Genomic DNA, 15,738 nt, shown 5'->3' on the forward strand with positions numbered 1-15,738 from the left:
CTGTTCTCCATTTAAACATAGACAATCTCACAGAATGCCTTAAAGTTTCTCTGAGAGCACGGAAAAATGAGACAGAGCACAAACAAAAGCAAGGTTGCTGCCACCCACAAAATACTTGGCCAGAATGAGTGACCGCAGCTTCTTTACCAGTTACCGCTTTATCTTGGTTCTAGTCTCCCCTCAGATAAGATTTATTGAGATACCCAACATAGAGTTACCCCACTTTCTAACCGCATCCAAGAGAAACTAGAGAAATTCCTGCTTCCCTAGCCCTCCCCCAAATTACCCAACCAAAGCCCAAATCCTATCATAGATTCTTTACAACATTCTCTTAAGAGATGCCCCACTGTTCCTGTGGTGTGTGTTCTCCCAACTTACTTAACTGAAGGTTTGTTCCTGGTGGTCTATTGCTGAAGGGCAGACACCAGAGATAGGACACTTTGAGCAACTGCAGTAACAAAAAATACAGGAGAAAAGGTTACGTGACAATTTTAAGATAATCAGCAAAATTCAAAGTGTGGGAAATTTTACAGGACAAATGACAAGGGGAAGGAAAAAAAATAAAAGAGAGAGGTGGCACTTGTCCATTAAAGAGATTCAAAGACACATCAGCTAGTTACAGTGACTAAAAAATCAACTCTTAAGACTTTTTTAAAAAAAAGTTGGGGAGATTTGAACACTTTATTAGGTGATATTAAGGAATTGTTAATATTATTAGGTGTGACAATGATATATGGTGAGTGTATTTTTAAAAAGTCCCTGTTAGAAAAATTTACATATGAAATGATATGTTTGAGGTGAGCTTTGAACTAATCTTGGAAGGGGCTAGTGGATTGTTTATACAGAGGAAACAAACGGGCGATGTGTGGATAATTGTTGAAACTGGGTGATGTGTACATGGGAGTTCATTATATCACTTCTCTACTTTGTATGCATTTGAAAATTTCTCTAATAAGGTTTTATTTTTAGGTCATTTGTATTTCTTTTTCCATGAATTTGCCTCTCTGTGTCACTTTCCCATTTTTCTGTTGGGCTTCTGTCTTTTTTTTCTTATAATTTAAAGGATTCTTTAATATGTACTGAGAAAATTAGCCTTTTGTCATATGTCCTGTAGGTATTTTTTATTTGTCTTTTGAATTTGTTTATGGTATTTTTTAACCTGTGGAGAATTTTTGTCGAATTTATCAGTTTTCTTTAGGCCTTATGTGTTTTATTTTGTGTGTTGCTTAGAAAACCCTTCTTGTTTCTGAGATTCTGCGAAGTTCTTTTATGTTTTCATGCAGAATTTTTTAATGTCTGTAGTACTCTTCTGATTTACTTTGATTATTTGGTCATCCTAATTTCCTTTAGAATATTTAGAAATAGTCTTCCTTTGAGCCTTGCTGCAAGAATATATAAGGAAAGATGTTGTTCAGTAGCTATCTTGCGGAGATTTAATACTGAACACCCGGAGAATTAACCACGAGCAACGTTTGGTAGTTAATTTTGCAACACCCCCCCCCCACCCAAATAGGAGAACTAATGGGAAATCTGTCATTTACAAGATTGTCAAAGTGCGCTAAATGTTATAAAAAATATTAGCAATATAGTTCAAAATTTCTAATTTTAGAAAAGTTCCTGTAATTGCTTTACATAAAGAAGTGTTCCGGGACTTCCCTGGTGGCGCAGTGGTTAAGAATCCGCCTGCCAGTGCAGGGGACACGGGTTTGAGCCCTGGTCCGGGAAGATCCCACATGCCGCGGAGCAACTAAGCCTGTGCACCACAACTACTGAGCCTGCGCTCTAGAGCCTGCAGGCCACAACTACTGAGCCCGCGTGCCACAACTACTGAAGCCCGTGCGCCTAGAGCCCGTGCTCTGCAACAAGAGAAGCCACTGCAATGAGAGGCCCATGCACTGCAACAAAGAGTAGCCCCCGCTCACCACAACTAGAGAAAGCCCGCACGCAGCAACAAAGACCCAGCGCAGCCAAAAATAAATAATAAATAAATTTAATTAAAAAAAAAAAAAGCGTTCCTTTTATCTCTTTTTGTAGGGCTTATGGGTCAAGGAGCCAGGCACCCACCTCCCTTTGAGGTCGGCATCTTCAAGCTTGTTCTTCTCTTAGATTTGATGCCTTTGCCTGGGCAGAGCAGGAAGTTTTCTAAATATTACTGTAGTGTCTTCTTCATGGTTGGTTCGTGGAGACCTGTTAGGACTCCGTGGATGGATCTTTTAATCACTGCATCAAAAGTCAGAAGAAGCGCACAGCAAAAACTTCATGAAATCGTTCCTTTTTGGGGGGAAGTGGTGGCAGTGAGGTATCTTGAGACTGTGTTTGAAATTGTACCATACTACGTGTTCTCAGTTAAAAATTAATTCTGCAGTTAGTCTTCCTCGTTTAGAACTTTTGGAAATCATTTAAAGGAAATAAAAGTTGAAGAAGTACATTTGATACTGTATTTTAAACATTTTATTCACTATACCAAAACTTTTTATAATCTAATGTTAATCATTTTTTTAATACAAGTTTAAAAAATCTGACTAGGAAGAAATTTTTCTCCTGTGAAGATATCTACTGTATTTTTCCAAGTTAGAAGTTTGAGTCTTCACCTAGTTTTTTCCAGCTTAGGTGTGAAAACATGACTAGCGTGACAATTGCTTCTAAAGATTGTATCACAGTTTGAGTTTAGCTTAATGTTTTTCAGAAATAAATCTATGAATTGATGGGATCATTATCTCTGGAGGTTCACTTCTAAATTCTCATGGTTTGTTGTATTACATTTGACTCTTATTTTGTTAGTGTTACTAAGGGTACCATACAGCTGTGAATATTTTTCATACTTTTATTGATATGCCTGGTTCTCTGAGTGAAACCAGGGGACTGATTGGGTGTCCCTAACAGAACTCAGAGTTAACCTTCCTGTGTCTCAGTTGTTTGTGTTAAATGGTATTGGTAGTAACTCTACTTTTATTCCTGTGGTCATCTTTATAGTTCTGTCTCAACTGTAGGATTTGTGGGGACAAAATGAAGTAAATATGTGAAGAAGGCCCTGTGTATTGTTGCGAAGTGGCTATATAAACTCAAGATTCTGTATTTTATTTTTCATATGATTTCTTAGCACTAATCCAATGCATTAATCAACTTCTGATTAGCTGGCTCATTTGTAAGAGGACCGTCCTTAGATGTATTGCTTTCAAATTGTTCACAATGTAATTTAGCAAAAGAGGCGATGAAGTTCTTTATTGACTGATTATCTCCTATTTGATTTTATTCTTTGACTTACTGTAGATTGGCAGGAAGCCATTTACACCAAAATATGTAATTACTTCTTTTTTAAAAAAATTTATTTATTTAATTTATTTATTTTTGGCTGCGTTGGGTCTCCGTTGCCGCACGCAGGCTTTTCTCTAGTTGCGGCGAGCGGGGGCTACTGTACGTTGCGGTGTGCAGGCTTCTCGTTGCAGTGGCTTCTCTTGTTGCAGAGCACGGGCTCTAGGCACGCGGGCTTCAGTAGTTGTGGCTCGCGGGCTCTAGAGTGCAGGCTCGGTAGTTGTGGCACACGGACTTAGTTGCTTCGTGGCGAGTGGGATCTTCCCGGACCAGGGCTCGAACCCATGTCCCCTGCATTGGCAGGTGGATTCTTAACCACTGTGCCACCAGGGAAGCCCTGTAATTACTTCTTATTTTCAAATAAGTTTGAAATATGAATAAATGTTTTTGGCCTGGGATATGATGGGATGGGAAAAGGGTGTTTTTTTGGGGGGATCCTTCTGAATTGTTCATTCACTATTTTATATTTTTTACCCAACTTCTAAAATCCTCTAATACAATAGAGTTGTATGTAATAGAGCCCTTACATTGAAAATGAATGACTTAATGAAGAAAGGAAGATGTACCAGAATACAGTTGGCCTCTATATCTGTGGGTTCTGCATCCACAGGTTCAATCAACTGTGAATTCAGCTAACTGCAGATCAAAAATACTTGAGAAAAAATTTCCAGAAAATTCCAAAAAGCAAAACTTGTATTTGCCACATGGACAGTTATTTACATAGCATTTACATTGTGTTAGGTATTATAAGTAATCTAGTTAGGATTTAAAGTATGTGGAAGGATATGCGTAGAATATGTGCAAATACTCTGCCATTTTATATAAGGGACTTGAGTGGATTTTGGTACCCAAGGGGGTCTAGGAACCAGTCCCCTGAGAATACTGAGGGATGACTGTATCTAGACCAGTGGTCCAGGCTGTGTATCACAACCCCCTGTGCAGGATTAAAATAGAAGATGCTGGGGCTCTTGTGGAGTAGGGCCTTGACTGTTTCAGCGTTCCGCTGGTACCTGTGATGTATAGCCAGGATCGAGAGTTACTGCCTCTGACAATGCGTAGTTACGTAATCGAGTTTATACTTTTGCCCTGAACTTCCAGGCACTCACTGAAAAAGGGGAAACAGGAGTTTCATAGCTCTTAATATCTTAAAAACTTGCATCACAGGAAGAGGCACTTTTTTCCCACCCTGAAACAAATAGAGTTGATGTGTACAACTGCTCATTGTCTTTAATAAATAGTTTTATCAGAGGATTCAGAAACATTCTTTACCTGGAGGGCTTTTTATTGACCCTTGTTTGAAGCTGATGGTATAATATTAAATCATAACTGTGTGATGGTGTTTTTGCATGAAGCTAAGTGCAGCTTCTTGAAGCCAAAGGTTGCGTTTTGTTTGTGTTTGTATTTCCAGTCCCTAGCACAGTTTCCAGCACATATTCTGGAGGTGTTTTATAAATGCCTTTGGAATAAATGAGTTCAAATGTTTAATTTCCTGGTGAACTAAATTGCCATAAAGATAGAACTTAGAAAATCTAGAATATGAGATGATCAGCATGTTTCCTAGACCATCTGTCACTAATATTGATTGTTTCTACTTGGCACTGTAGACTTGTTTTTCTGGGGGTGAGTAGCTTGTGTAAAGTTAAAAAACGTTTAAAAAACCTCTTATGTTCTTCTGTACTCCTCTCTTTAGCGGCTTAAAATCAGTTCAGTTTGTAAAAAATTGACATCCTTACTAGTCAGTAAGGATGAATGCAGTCAGCGGTTATTCCAGTAGCAACACCATTGTAATAACTGGTAGCTGTTTCTGCCTTGCCCCCTTCCAGTCTGTTTGACGCATCAACCAGAGTGATCCTTTGAAAACCTAAGTCAGAGCATGCCACTTCTCTGCTCCAAACCTTCCCACGATTTCCCATCTCACTTAGATTCAAAGTCAGTGTCCTTACAGGGGCCTGCATGTTGGACGTGTTGGCCACGCCTTGCCCTTTTATGTCTCTGACACCAGCTAGTGTTCTCCCCGGGCTCATTCTCTGCCAGATGCACCAGCCACCTTGCTGCTGCTAGGACAGGCTGGGCATGTCCTGGCCTTAGGCCTTTGCACTTGCTGCTGCCTCAGTGTGGGGTGCTCTTCCTCTAGATCACTGCATGGCTGACTTCACTCACTTTATTTACACATCTTTGCTTAAATGTCACTTTCTTGTGAGGCTTTACCAGATCATCTTTTCGGTTTCATCTCTGCCCCCCCCACCCTTGTCCCTGCTTTATTATTTTTTTCCTTTAGCACTTATTACCATTGGGCGTAGCTCATGTTTTAATTTTGAAAAAAATTATCTGTCTCTCCTAAACAAAGTATTAGCTCAACGAGGGCAGAGATTTTTGTCTGATTTGTTCACTGCTTTATTCCCATCTTCTAGACAGTTCCTGGCACAGAGTATGTGCTCAATAAATATTTGTTGAGTAAATGAATTAATGAAACGGACACTGTGAATTGTAATAATATAGAATTCTGTGGGATTGAGTATATTTTTTATTTTAAATTTAAAAGGAGGCATAGAATGGTAAAAGTTTTATATTTCTTGTCAAAAAGTTGCAACCATCTAATCTAGTAGCACTACCAAATAACTTAAAGTTAAAGGGAGAACAGGGCCTAGTCCTATCCTGTACTTTTGAGAAATGGAAGTTGATCCATTATAAAACCATTCCTACCTTGAGGTGACTTTAGTGACAGTGGCAGTTAAGATTTTGGTAATCATGATATCAAGTTTAACCTATAGATGAAATGGATTTTGAGGATGGAATAATACACGTTAGCCAGAAATATAAAAAAAAGTAAAAATTTTGGTGAGAAATTGGTCAGTGGGAGAATTCTTCTTGAGTGTTCAGAGTATGATTTTCATTTTGATTCATTTTGACTTCATTTTGATTCATTTGAAGGACTGTGAATTAAAATGCAAGTATAAACCCGTTCCAAATATTATGTTTACCCTTTTGCTAAAGTCAGAGTCCTTATGGAGGCTCCCGGGGCTCCACTTGATCTGTTGCTCCCGTGTTCCCTCTCTGACTTCTCCTCCTTCTTTCCCCTTGCTCAGTCCACACCAGGACACTGGCATCCTTACTCTTCTCTGGTTGCGGGGCACGCTCCTAACTTAGGGTCTTTGCACCACTCATCCCTCTGCCTAGGATATCTGCCCCAGATACTCACGTGGCCTCCTTCCCATCTTTGCTCAGATCTCACCTCCTCAGTGGGGCTGACCATGACCTCTCCGTTAATACTGCATCCTGCCCCCGGTCACCTTGCACTCCCCATCCTCTATCCCCTCCCCCTAACCTGCTCTACTTTCTTCTTTTTTGAAACATAGCATCTGCATTCTCTAAAATATTACCCATTCTCTGAAACTTACCCATTATGTTAGCTTTTATTATCTGTCTCTTCTAGAATATAAGTGTCAAAAGGTAGGACCTTTGTTTTGTTCCTTGAAGTATAGCTAGTGCCTAGAACAAGTGCTTGGCCTGTGGCAGATTATCAATAAATGTTTGCTGAGTGAATGAATGAAAAAATCATTACTCTTCTTCATAAGTTCACATAATTCACAGTTAACCTTTATTTACTGCTGTGAAAACAAGTAGATTTATGTAATTAGCATGTATAAGAACAATCTTTGAAATAATACCACTTGTATTTGTACCTCCATGTTATAACATGAGTCAGAATTTCCTTCCTTTTTAAGGTGCATAATACTGTGTTGTACATCTGTACCACATTTTGTTTATCCATTTACCCGTGGGCAGACACCTAGGTTGCTTCCACATTTTGGTGGTTGTGAATAGTGCTGCTCTAAACATGGGTGTGCACATATCTCTTCGACACTCAACTCTTTTCAGATCTGTTAGCTTAAAGGAATATTCCTATCAATCAATTATATTTTCTGTATATGCCTCCATCTTAATTTTAAAGCTATTAATTTTATTTCCAGAGGTCTTAATTTTATTTAATGGCATGTTTTTCTTTTATGTAATTTATTCTTATAGAATGTGTATTTTGATGTATTTGGTGTAAGACCATGTACGATGGTCTGCATTTTTAGCATGATACAATCCTGGAAAACTATACATCAAAAAGTGGGACAAAATCCTTGAAAGAACGAGCTGTTACTCACTGTTGTGTCTCCCAAAATACCTAGACTGTGAGTGGCCGGAAACAGTAGAGTGAAAACCAGTGGAGTGTTGTATTGTGAAAGCAAAAGGAAGAGAATGTTTCAAGAAAGAAAGAATTAACAACAGTGTTGAGCACTGCTGGGAAATGAGCGGAGCCAATGAGATGATTCGTCAGGTTGTCGGGTTTAGTGCCCTGAGCAAGAGTAGTTTGAGTGGACCTGTGAAAGGAGAGTCCAGATGGAGTGAGTTGTGGGGAGAGTGAGGAGAAAGGACGCGTTCATAAGTACAGCTTTGGTACTGAAAGGGAGGAGAAAGTTAGGATGATAGTGGAGGGGGATTAAAAAACATTTTTTTTTTTTTCCAATGGGCAAGCCATGAGCATATTTAAAAGCTGATGGGAAGGATCTAGTTGAGGGAGATGTTGAATATTTGACAGAGGGGTTAATTAATAGTTTATGTCAGGACGTTGCGGGGGATGGGATGCAGGTGAAGAAGGAGCTGATGTTTGATGGAGGAGGGGGGCTTCCCTAAACTGTGATCACAGAAGGAGGATAGAATGGATGTAAAGTTAGGCCTGAAGTGGGTGCAGGTGGTTTGTAGGTTTGAGTCTCGGAAAGATAAAAGGAATTCCCACTTGAAGTTTGTGGCTTTTTTCTCTAAAACAGCAGATGAGGTCATCTGTTGAGAGTTATGAGTTAGGAGGGGGAATTACAGTTTTGAGGAGAATAAATAGGGTTCAACATGGATTTCAATTGCTGGGCTTTTAAAAGGAATGGCATTATATATTAAGGATAAAGTTAGATGTCAGGTACTTGAGGAAAAGAAACTTAACCTTTCTGCTGTATAATTTTACGCATTTATTGAAATCCTACCAAGTGCAGTGTATTGTAAGACAGCTCTCTTACCTAGTGAGCTCATAAACTTACAGGGAACATTTATCAAATGCAGTAAGAGGTAAGAACAGTGCTGAAGCTTCAGAGGTCCTATCTGACTGCAGAAGAGCTAGATCTTACGTTTGGTAGTGTATATATGTCCGTGCCACTCTCTCACTTTGTCCCAGCTTACCCTTCCCTCTCCCCGTATCCTCAAGTCCATTCTCTAGTAGGTCTGCACCTTTATTCCCGTCTTGCCCCTAGGTTCTTCATGAGCATTTTTTTTGGGAAGCAGCCGCATAGCACAGGGAGATCAGCTCGGTGCTTTGTGACCACCTAGAGGGGTGGGATAGGGAGGGTGGGAGGGAGGGAGATGCAAGAGGGAAGAGATATGGGGATATATGTATATGTATAACTGATTCACTTTGTTATAAAGCAGAAACTAACACCATTGTAAAGCAATTATACTCCAATAAAGATGTTAAAAAAAAAAAGAGAGAAGAGCTAGATCTTTGCATATGGAAAAGATTTCACCAAGTGTAGATAGGGGAGGGTGAGAAAGTGCTTTCTACTACAAAGAGTGCAGCTGAGAATATGCTGGTACCATGTTAATGGCATGGTGAAAATTATCCTTGAATCACTGTGTCTCTATACAGTTTTAAAACATCAGAGAAGCTTATGACTTTAAAGAAAATTTCATAAAAATATATGACCCCCTCAAAGGAACTTACGTGCATACCTGTTTTAGGGAAAATTTATGACTAGTCATCCAGTATGTGACAGGATTATACAGCATTGTAATTTCCCAGTTTGGGTATGATGAATTCATAGAGCTCATTAAGTGTAAGTGGCATTATTTGATTCATTCAAGCTTTTTTCTCTCCTCAGCAGAAGATTAAAAAAAAATATTCCAAACTTGAATCCAGGACTTGGAAAATGCCAGTTGTCTAAATACAGTACCATATTGTGATAAATATAGCTATTGGAATTTTAAGACTCTTTTCACAAAACTTTTAATATTCAGAGCAGAACTTTTTTTGGAATGTTATCTGAAAAACAGAGGACCATTTTATTACCAGAGCTGACTATTAATTAGGGTATTGTTTCAGATATAAAAGTTGATCTGCCACTGAAATTCTATTTGAATATGTATAGTTCCAAGCTTGCTTTGTGTATTTAATAACTTCAGTACCATAATTACTCTGTTTACAATTAAATTTTGGTGAATATGCTAATATGGGATATACCAGCGAGTGGTTTCAGTAAAGGGCAGTGTTGATTTGCATTTTCATGTGCTTTTCACTTGCATCTGAATTTCATTTAATATCAGTGGGAAAAGAAGTGGTCAGTTTATGTAATGGTCAGTGATGGTAAACTTTCTTTTGCTTGAAATCTCTCTGTTGGATTGGCCGTCATAACCTGCTTTGCTCCAGCTGGGCAGAAATTATGCAGAAAGATTTAATTTGGTAGAGGTTTGTGCCCTCCATTTTATTCTTTAATAGAAACCTTAATGTAGGTATTGGTTTCATTATTAGGAGAAACCTATAATGTACTAAAGCAATCGTTTAATTCCAATGAGTATTTTAAGTTCTTTACTGAGGTAAATGTTTATGGTCATGTTATTTATTACAGTTTTTGAGCAAGGACTTCTGGTTTTAAATAATTCTCCTTTCTTCTTTTCAGAAATCCTCTGAAAAGGAACAAGGAGATTGAGACACATCGATTTCATATTCTCTGAAACTCGGAGACTTCTTTTACTCTGAACCAGAAAGTAAGAGGGGCTGCCAAGTGCAGTGAAGGTCAGATAGGGTTGTGGGAGGATGCTGAAAGGTGGCCCTCTCAGGTCTGAGACCCATCTCAGACAAAACTGGCAGAGTAGGGTTCTCCAAAGGAAGTGGCCCACCCCGAGGGGCACAACCAGTGGCCTTTGTTGGGAAGAACAGGAGTGGGTGTTGGCAGAAAAGGGCCCTAGGACACTTGATGGCATGATGAAATGTTCTGTATCTTGATCAGGGTGGTTGGCGCTCAAGTGTGTATGCATGTGCAAACATTTGTCAACCTGTGTATACATTTGTGCAGGTTATCAATTTATTGCTTCTCAACTCCAAATACACTTTTTTTTGATCTGTTGGTGATACTTGAACTAGACCCTGTAAACATGTTTTCCTCTCCGGCACAAGGTTAGGTTAGTCAGTAGAGGGTGAGGGACAGACACTGCCAGGCAGAGTGGGGAAGGGGCTTCTCTTGCTGTTGTAGCGTGCTTTTTTTTTTCTCTCTCTCTTAAGGTATGGATGCCAGCGTGCTTACTCTCTGTGACTTTTCTTTAGTACCCTGGTAGGCAGTATCTTGCTTCCCCCAGGACCCCAGCGGGTGGATTCCTGTGGACCAGCTGGCACCCCAGAGAACTCTGCCCCCCGGTGGGCTGTAGCCACAGCCTTTCCAGTGAAGAGTTCATTTCTGTGTTCTCTCCCTTAACCTTGTAGATAGTATCTGCTCCCTGCCTTTTCTATTCCTTAGAGTTCTCTTTTACCCCTTTTAATAGTCAACCACCTTTTAGAAATTAATAGTTTTTTATATTAAGTGTTCTTGTTTAAGTTACTTGTGCATTTTTTTTTTTCTCCTGATTGGACCCTGTTACAACACTTAAGGTTTGCGTAATTTACTGTGTTAATTTTACATAAATGAAGAAATAGAATGAAATAAATCATAAGTGACGTGAACATACAGTTTAGATATCCCCCAGACTGGGGTATGGAACATGACCAGATCCCCAGAAACCTTCTTCTTCCAACTCATAGTCATTTCCTCCCCGCAGTGGTTTCTGCTATTTGACTGCTGTTGTCACAGATTAGTGCAATGGAATCACGAATGTCTCGTCTTGTGTCTGGCTTCTTTTTTCAACATAGCATTGGGAGGTTCATCTATTTTATTATGTCCATTTTCCTGTTGATGGACATGGGGGTTTCCAGTGTTTCGCTATTTTGAGTAAAGCTGCTGTTAATCCTTTTGGTGGACATGTTTTCATTTCTCTCAGGTATGTACATAGAAGAGGAATTGTTGGGTCAGGTAGCAGCTACTGCAAAACAGATTTTCAGAATGGCTGAAACATTGGCCCATGTATGAGAACTCCATTTGCTCCACATCCTTACCAACACTCAGTATTGTCAGGCTTTCAGAGTTGAGATATTCACAACTTTTAAGGAATAGGTAATTCAAATGCTGTTTAAACTCTTTATATTGTGGTAAGAGAAGAAAAACTTCAAAAGTGTTTTTATGAAGTGAGCATAATATTGATATCAAAACAAATAAATATGTTAGAAAAAAGAAAACTACAGACCAGTCTTACTTATGAATATCAATTTTATTCCTAAATAAAATATTAGTAAATAGAATCCAGCAGCACACTCTAAGAATCATAACCTTAATCAGGTAGTATGTTTTTTTAAAGGGTGGTTATCATGTTAAATTAACCTGCATAACTATGTGGTGTTCCAGCTGCATTTGTTTAAGTCTTTTGTGTCTCTCTACATTTTAAAAGATGAGTTATTGACGAAATGCTTATTTATTAATCCACTGCCATTGCCACCCCCTTGCATCCAGCAGAAGCCAGCCTCTGAGCACTGACACGGCTGTCGATTGTCCGTGGCCAGCCTAAGATTGTAGGGCTGGCAGAAGGGAGGCCTCCGCATCTTTTTTCCGCAAGAAGCCACTTGTGGAAAGGGAGGAAGGGAGTTTCATTTAGGGGCATTTTAAAGAAAATTTTGTGTTGTAGCGGCCCCTTTCTACCAGAGCAGCAGAGTATATTTCAGTGACTTCTTCACATTCATGTGGAGTAGATAGAAGTGTGAGGGAAGTTTTAACCCAAGCATAAAGTTAGTTTCAAATAGTAATTAGTAAACCAACATTCCATTCCATTCCAAAGAAAGGTAATCGAGGACCTACATTGTAACAGTTTATATGAACTTTTTCTGTACTTAGTTTACTTGGGTTGGTTTGATACATTTCAGTTCCTCAAACACTTGTGGATCTCCCTAATGTGTATGGAAGGCTGACTAAAAGGAAAAAAAAAAAAACTGGATTCCGACCTCATATCTTATACCAATATAAGTGTAGACAGATAAAAAATTTACCAAGAAATTTTATGAAACTGTAAAATAACTAAAGGAAAACATGGAGACGTTTGAAAAAAGAAATTTGACTGGGAGAGGTCTTTCTAAGGATGACATAAAACCCAAAAGCTAAAAATAAACAGTATTAAAAGATAAATAAATTGGAAAAAGTATTTGCAATGTAAAGAGCTAATTTGTTTAATATATATAGAATATATAAGAAGTGCCTATAAATAAAAAAGCAAAAGGCTACTAATAGTTCACAGGAAATGAAGTACAGATTTTACTTTGGAGACTTTCTTTTTTTTTTGGATGTGTGTGATTGCACAAGCTCATGGAGTATGAAAAGATTTCCAATTTTGATCCTTTGGGGATTGTTAATTATAGGAGCAGTAATTTTTTAATGTTTAAAAACCATAAAGTATTTCACAGTACAGAAAATCTTATTAAGCAAATATAGACTGAATGAATTAGAAGGTACTTTTATAACCACCACCTATGTCAAGAGATATTACTGAACCCACCATGTGCCCCATCCTAATCACAACTTTCTTATGCTCCCCCAAAGTAAGTTCTAGCTTTTATGGTAATCGTTTTCTTTTCTTTATAGTTTTAGCACTCAAATGTGCATCCCTAAACACTGTGGTTTAGATTTGCCAGATTTTGTTAGATATGTTGTTTTAAGTGTTTTTAAATCTAGTTTTCTTCTCCCTCATCTCTTCTTCTTCCCCCTTTATTTGTTGAAGAAATGGTGTTATATGCACTGTAGTGCTTCCCACAGTTAGGAGTTTGCTGATTACATTCCTGTGTCACAGTTTATCATGTTCTTCTGTTCCCTTCATATCCTGTGAATTGATAGGCTAAATCAGATTCAGGATCCGTTTATTTTTTATTTCTTATTTCGCAGGATAACTTTATGGGTAGTGGCGTGTTTTTTTATCAGGAGGCATATAATGTCTGGATATCTCATATTGTGATGTTAGTAGCTATCGTTGCTCAATGTCTGGATCCATTAATGCATTAGGAGGTGGAATTAGCATTAAGCTAAAACCATTCTTACTCACTTATTAGCTGAAATTTTTCTATAAGGAGAAATTTCTCTTCATCTTCTATTTGGTTACCCAGTGGTACAATTCATGTAAGAAAGAAAGGACAGATGCTGGATTCTTTCCCTTTATTTACCGGTTTTCAAAATTGAGCGGTTTCCTGTTATCCTCTAGAGGTGACCACTTAAGTTTTCTTACTATTATGAACTCTTGGATTTACCCATTTTGTGTGTTTCAGTCCATTATGGTTATATTTATTGACTCAAATTGGCTCATCTTTGGTAGTGGGAACATCTTTCAAGTTGATTCCTTAGACATATTTGACATAACTCTAGTAGTTTTTGATAGCTTCCTTGACGTCTAGAAATGACGAGGTGTTCCAGGTTTATCTTGTACATTTCCAGCTCCAGACCTGGAATCAGTCCTTTCTTCAAGGAACCTGGTTTCTTTTAACAGGAAATGGTATTTCAGGAATACCGTTTGGGTACTAGGGATGCTCATTGCTACTGGGTTGTTTATTGTTTCTAAGCTTTTTTTTGTGAATGGGGCTAGGAAATACAAAGGGGTGTGTGTGTATGTATATATATTCTTTCTGTAAAAGATAAAGTACCTTCTGAATTAAAGAAATACTTCCAAATATAATCCTACCTCTTCTTTCAGCTGCATCCTTTTTCTTCCATATCTGAATCCTGATTTTTAAGGACACAGTGATGATAGAATTAAAACATCACATAATTATTCATTTGCATTATTCCACATCTGTGACCACAATAGCTGTAGTTAACAAAACTAAGTATCACCACAATATGATTACTGGAAAGTTGATTTTTTTTTTTGCATGTTTTCCCATTTTTTGCGATTGTACTGTGTCCACATTGTCAGAACATATACCCATTATCTATTCTAGCCTCTCCTTTATAACCCTTGTTGAAACTCAGTTCTACAAATAAGTATCTATTTACTGCTCACTGTCAGTTCTTATAGTGGCTTTTCTTTAGTCATTTTAGATATCTGAGGCTTGTTCTCTAGTAGATTCTTATTCCCTTTTCCCTTTTCCATGTTGATAACACTTTGAAGTCTTTAGATTTGAAATTTAACTGAGTGTAGACTCTTTGGTTCAGGTTTTCTTTCCTTGAGTCTTAAATATGTTACTTCCTTTTTTTTTCTGGCATAAAATATTGCTGTCAAAGTGATGACAATATGATTTTACTTTCCTTACAAACTATCTTTTTTTGACCTGCATGCACAAAGAATATTTTCTTTTACTATTAAGTTCAGTGATTTTACTAGACTAGGCTGTGTCTCAGTGTTGGTCATTCTGGGTTGATTAGTATGTGGTGTGATCTTTCACTTTGGGGTTTCACTTTTTTTTTTTTTAAGTTCAGGAAAGTCTTCTTGAATTAAAGCATTTAAACTGTCTTAATAAGGAAGACAGTTCCTTCTTACAATAAGGAAATCATCAAATAGGAGATTACTCTGATGATTTGATAAAGCTAGATAAAATTTAGAAGGCATTCATTTTAGTATTTGGAAGTACTGTGTGTCTTAGTTATTTCTTTTACTCAATCTACTGCAGCTTTAAAAGTCACCTTTTTTGGTGTTTTGAGTCTGGGCTGTCATGGTTACAACTGAAATTCCATTCAGGAAAGTTTTATGATGATTACAAACATTAAGAGAATTAGTTGATATGAAGAAATAACGGACACATTCATTTTGAAGATTCTTTTGTTAACTTAGAGAAGATTTAGACAATGAAGATGCATCAGTATTCTGTAGGAAAAAGTTAAATTTAAAAATCCCCAATAAATTAATAAAGAGCATTTGCATAAATGGAGTTTGTGTATGTGGAGTGATACGGGTGGATATTTGCTTAAAAAATTTCCAATCTAATGTAGTATGTATGTATTTAGAATATCTAGGCTCAAAACCAAACTACTTATGTAAATTGTCGGATCTTAACAGACATCTTTCAGCTGAATAGCCATTTCAAATGTTGCTGGCTACCTTACAACTCTTATCACCCTCTTTACTGTATCTCTAATACAGTTTTAGGGAACTATAGGATCCTAAAAACTATTTGTTTTAAATCTTTTTCAATTAATAGATTAATCTGAGAGTTTGAAATCACACACACCACACACACACACAGTCTGGTTCATGCTTTCTTTTCTTCAGTCTTAAGTGGTTACTTCCTTTTTTTCTGGGCCGCTGAGTTCATACCCTTGCCCAAGAACTTGGCCCTTACGC

At 37.9% G+C, this 15,738-nt stretch overlaps 1 protein-coding gene across 3 annotated transcripts in view; it reads left to right on the forward strand.

Annotated features, from left to right (window-relative positions):
* VRK1 (VRK serine/threonine kinase 1) overlaps window positions 1–15,738 on the forward strand; it is a 78,154-nt gene that overhangs the window by 15,308 nt on the left and 47,108 nt on the right. For 2 of the 3 annotated variants that reach the window (XM_036839720.1, XM_036839702.1), the window contains exon 2: window positions 10,020–10,107. The exons of the other annotated variant lie outside the window; for it this stretch is intronic. In XM_036839720.1, the coding sequence (XP_036695615.1) occupies window position 10,107 (1 nt within the window). In that variant the 5' untranslated portion in view covers window positions 10,020–10,106. The remainder of the gene's footprint in view (window positions 1–10,019; window positions 10,108–15,738) is intronic. 3 annotated transcript variants of the gene reach the window in all.

This window comes from Balaenoptera musculus, chromosome 2 (assembly GCF_009873245.2).
Source record: "Balaenoptera musculus isolate JJ_BM4_2016_0621 chromosome 2, mBalMus1.pri.v3, whole genome shotgun sequence".
NCBI lineage: Eukaryota > Metazoa > Chordata > Mammalia > Artiodactyla > Balaenopteridae > Balaenoptera > Balaenoptera musculus.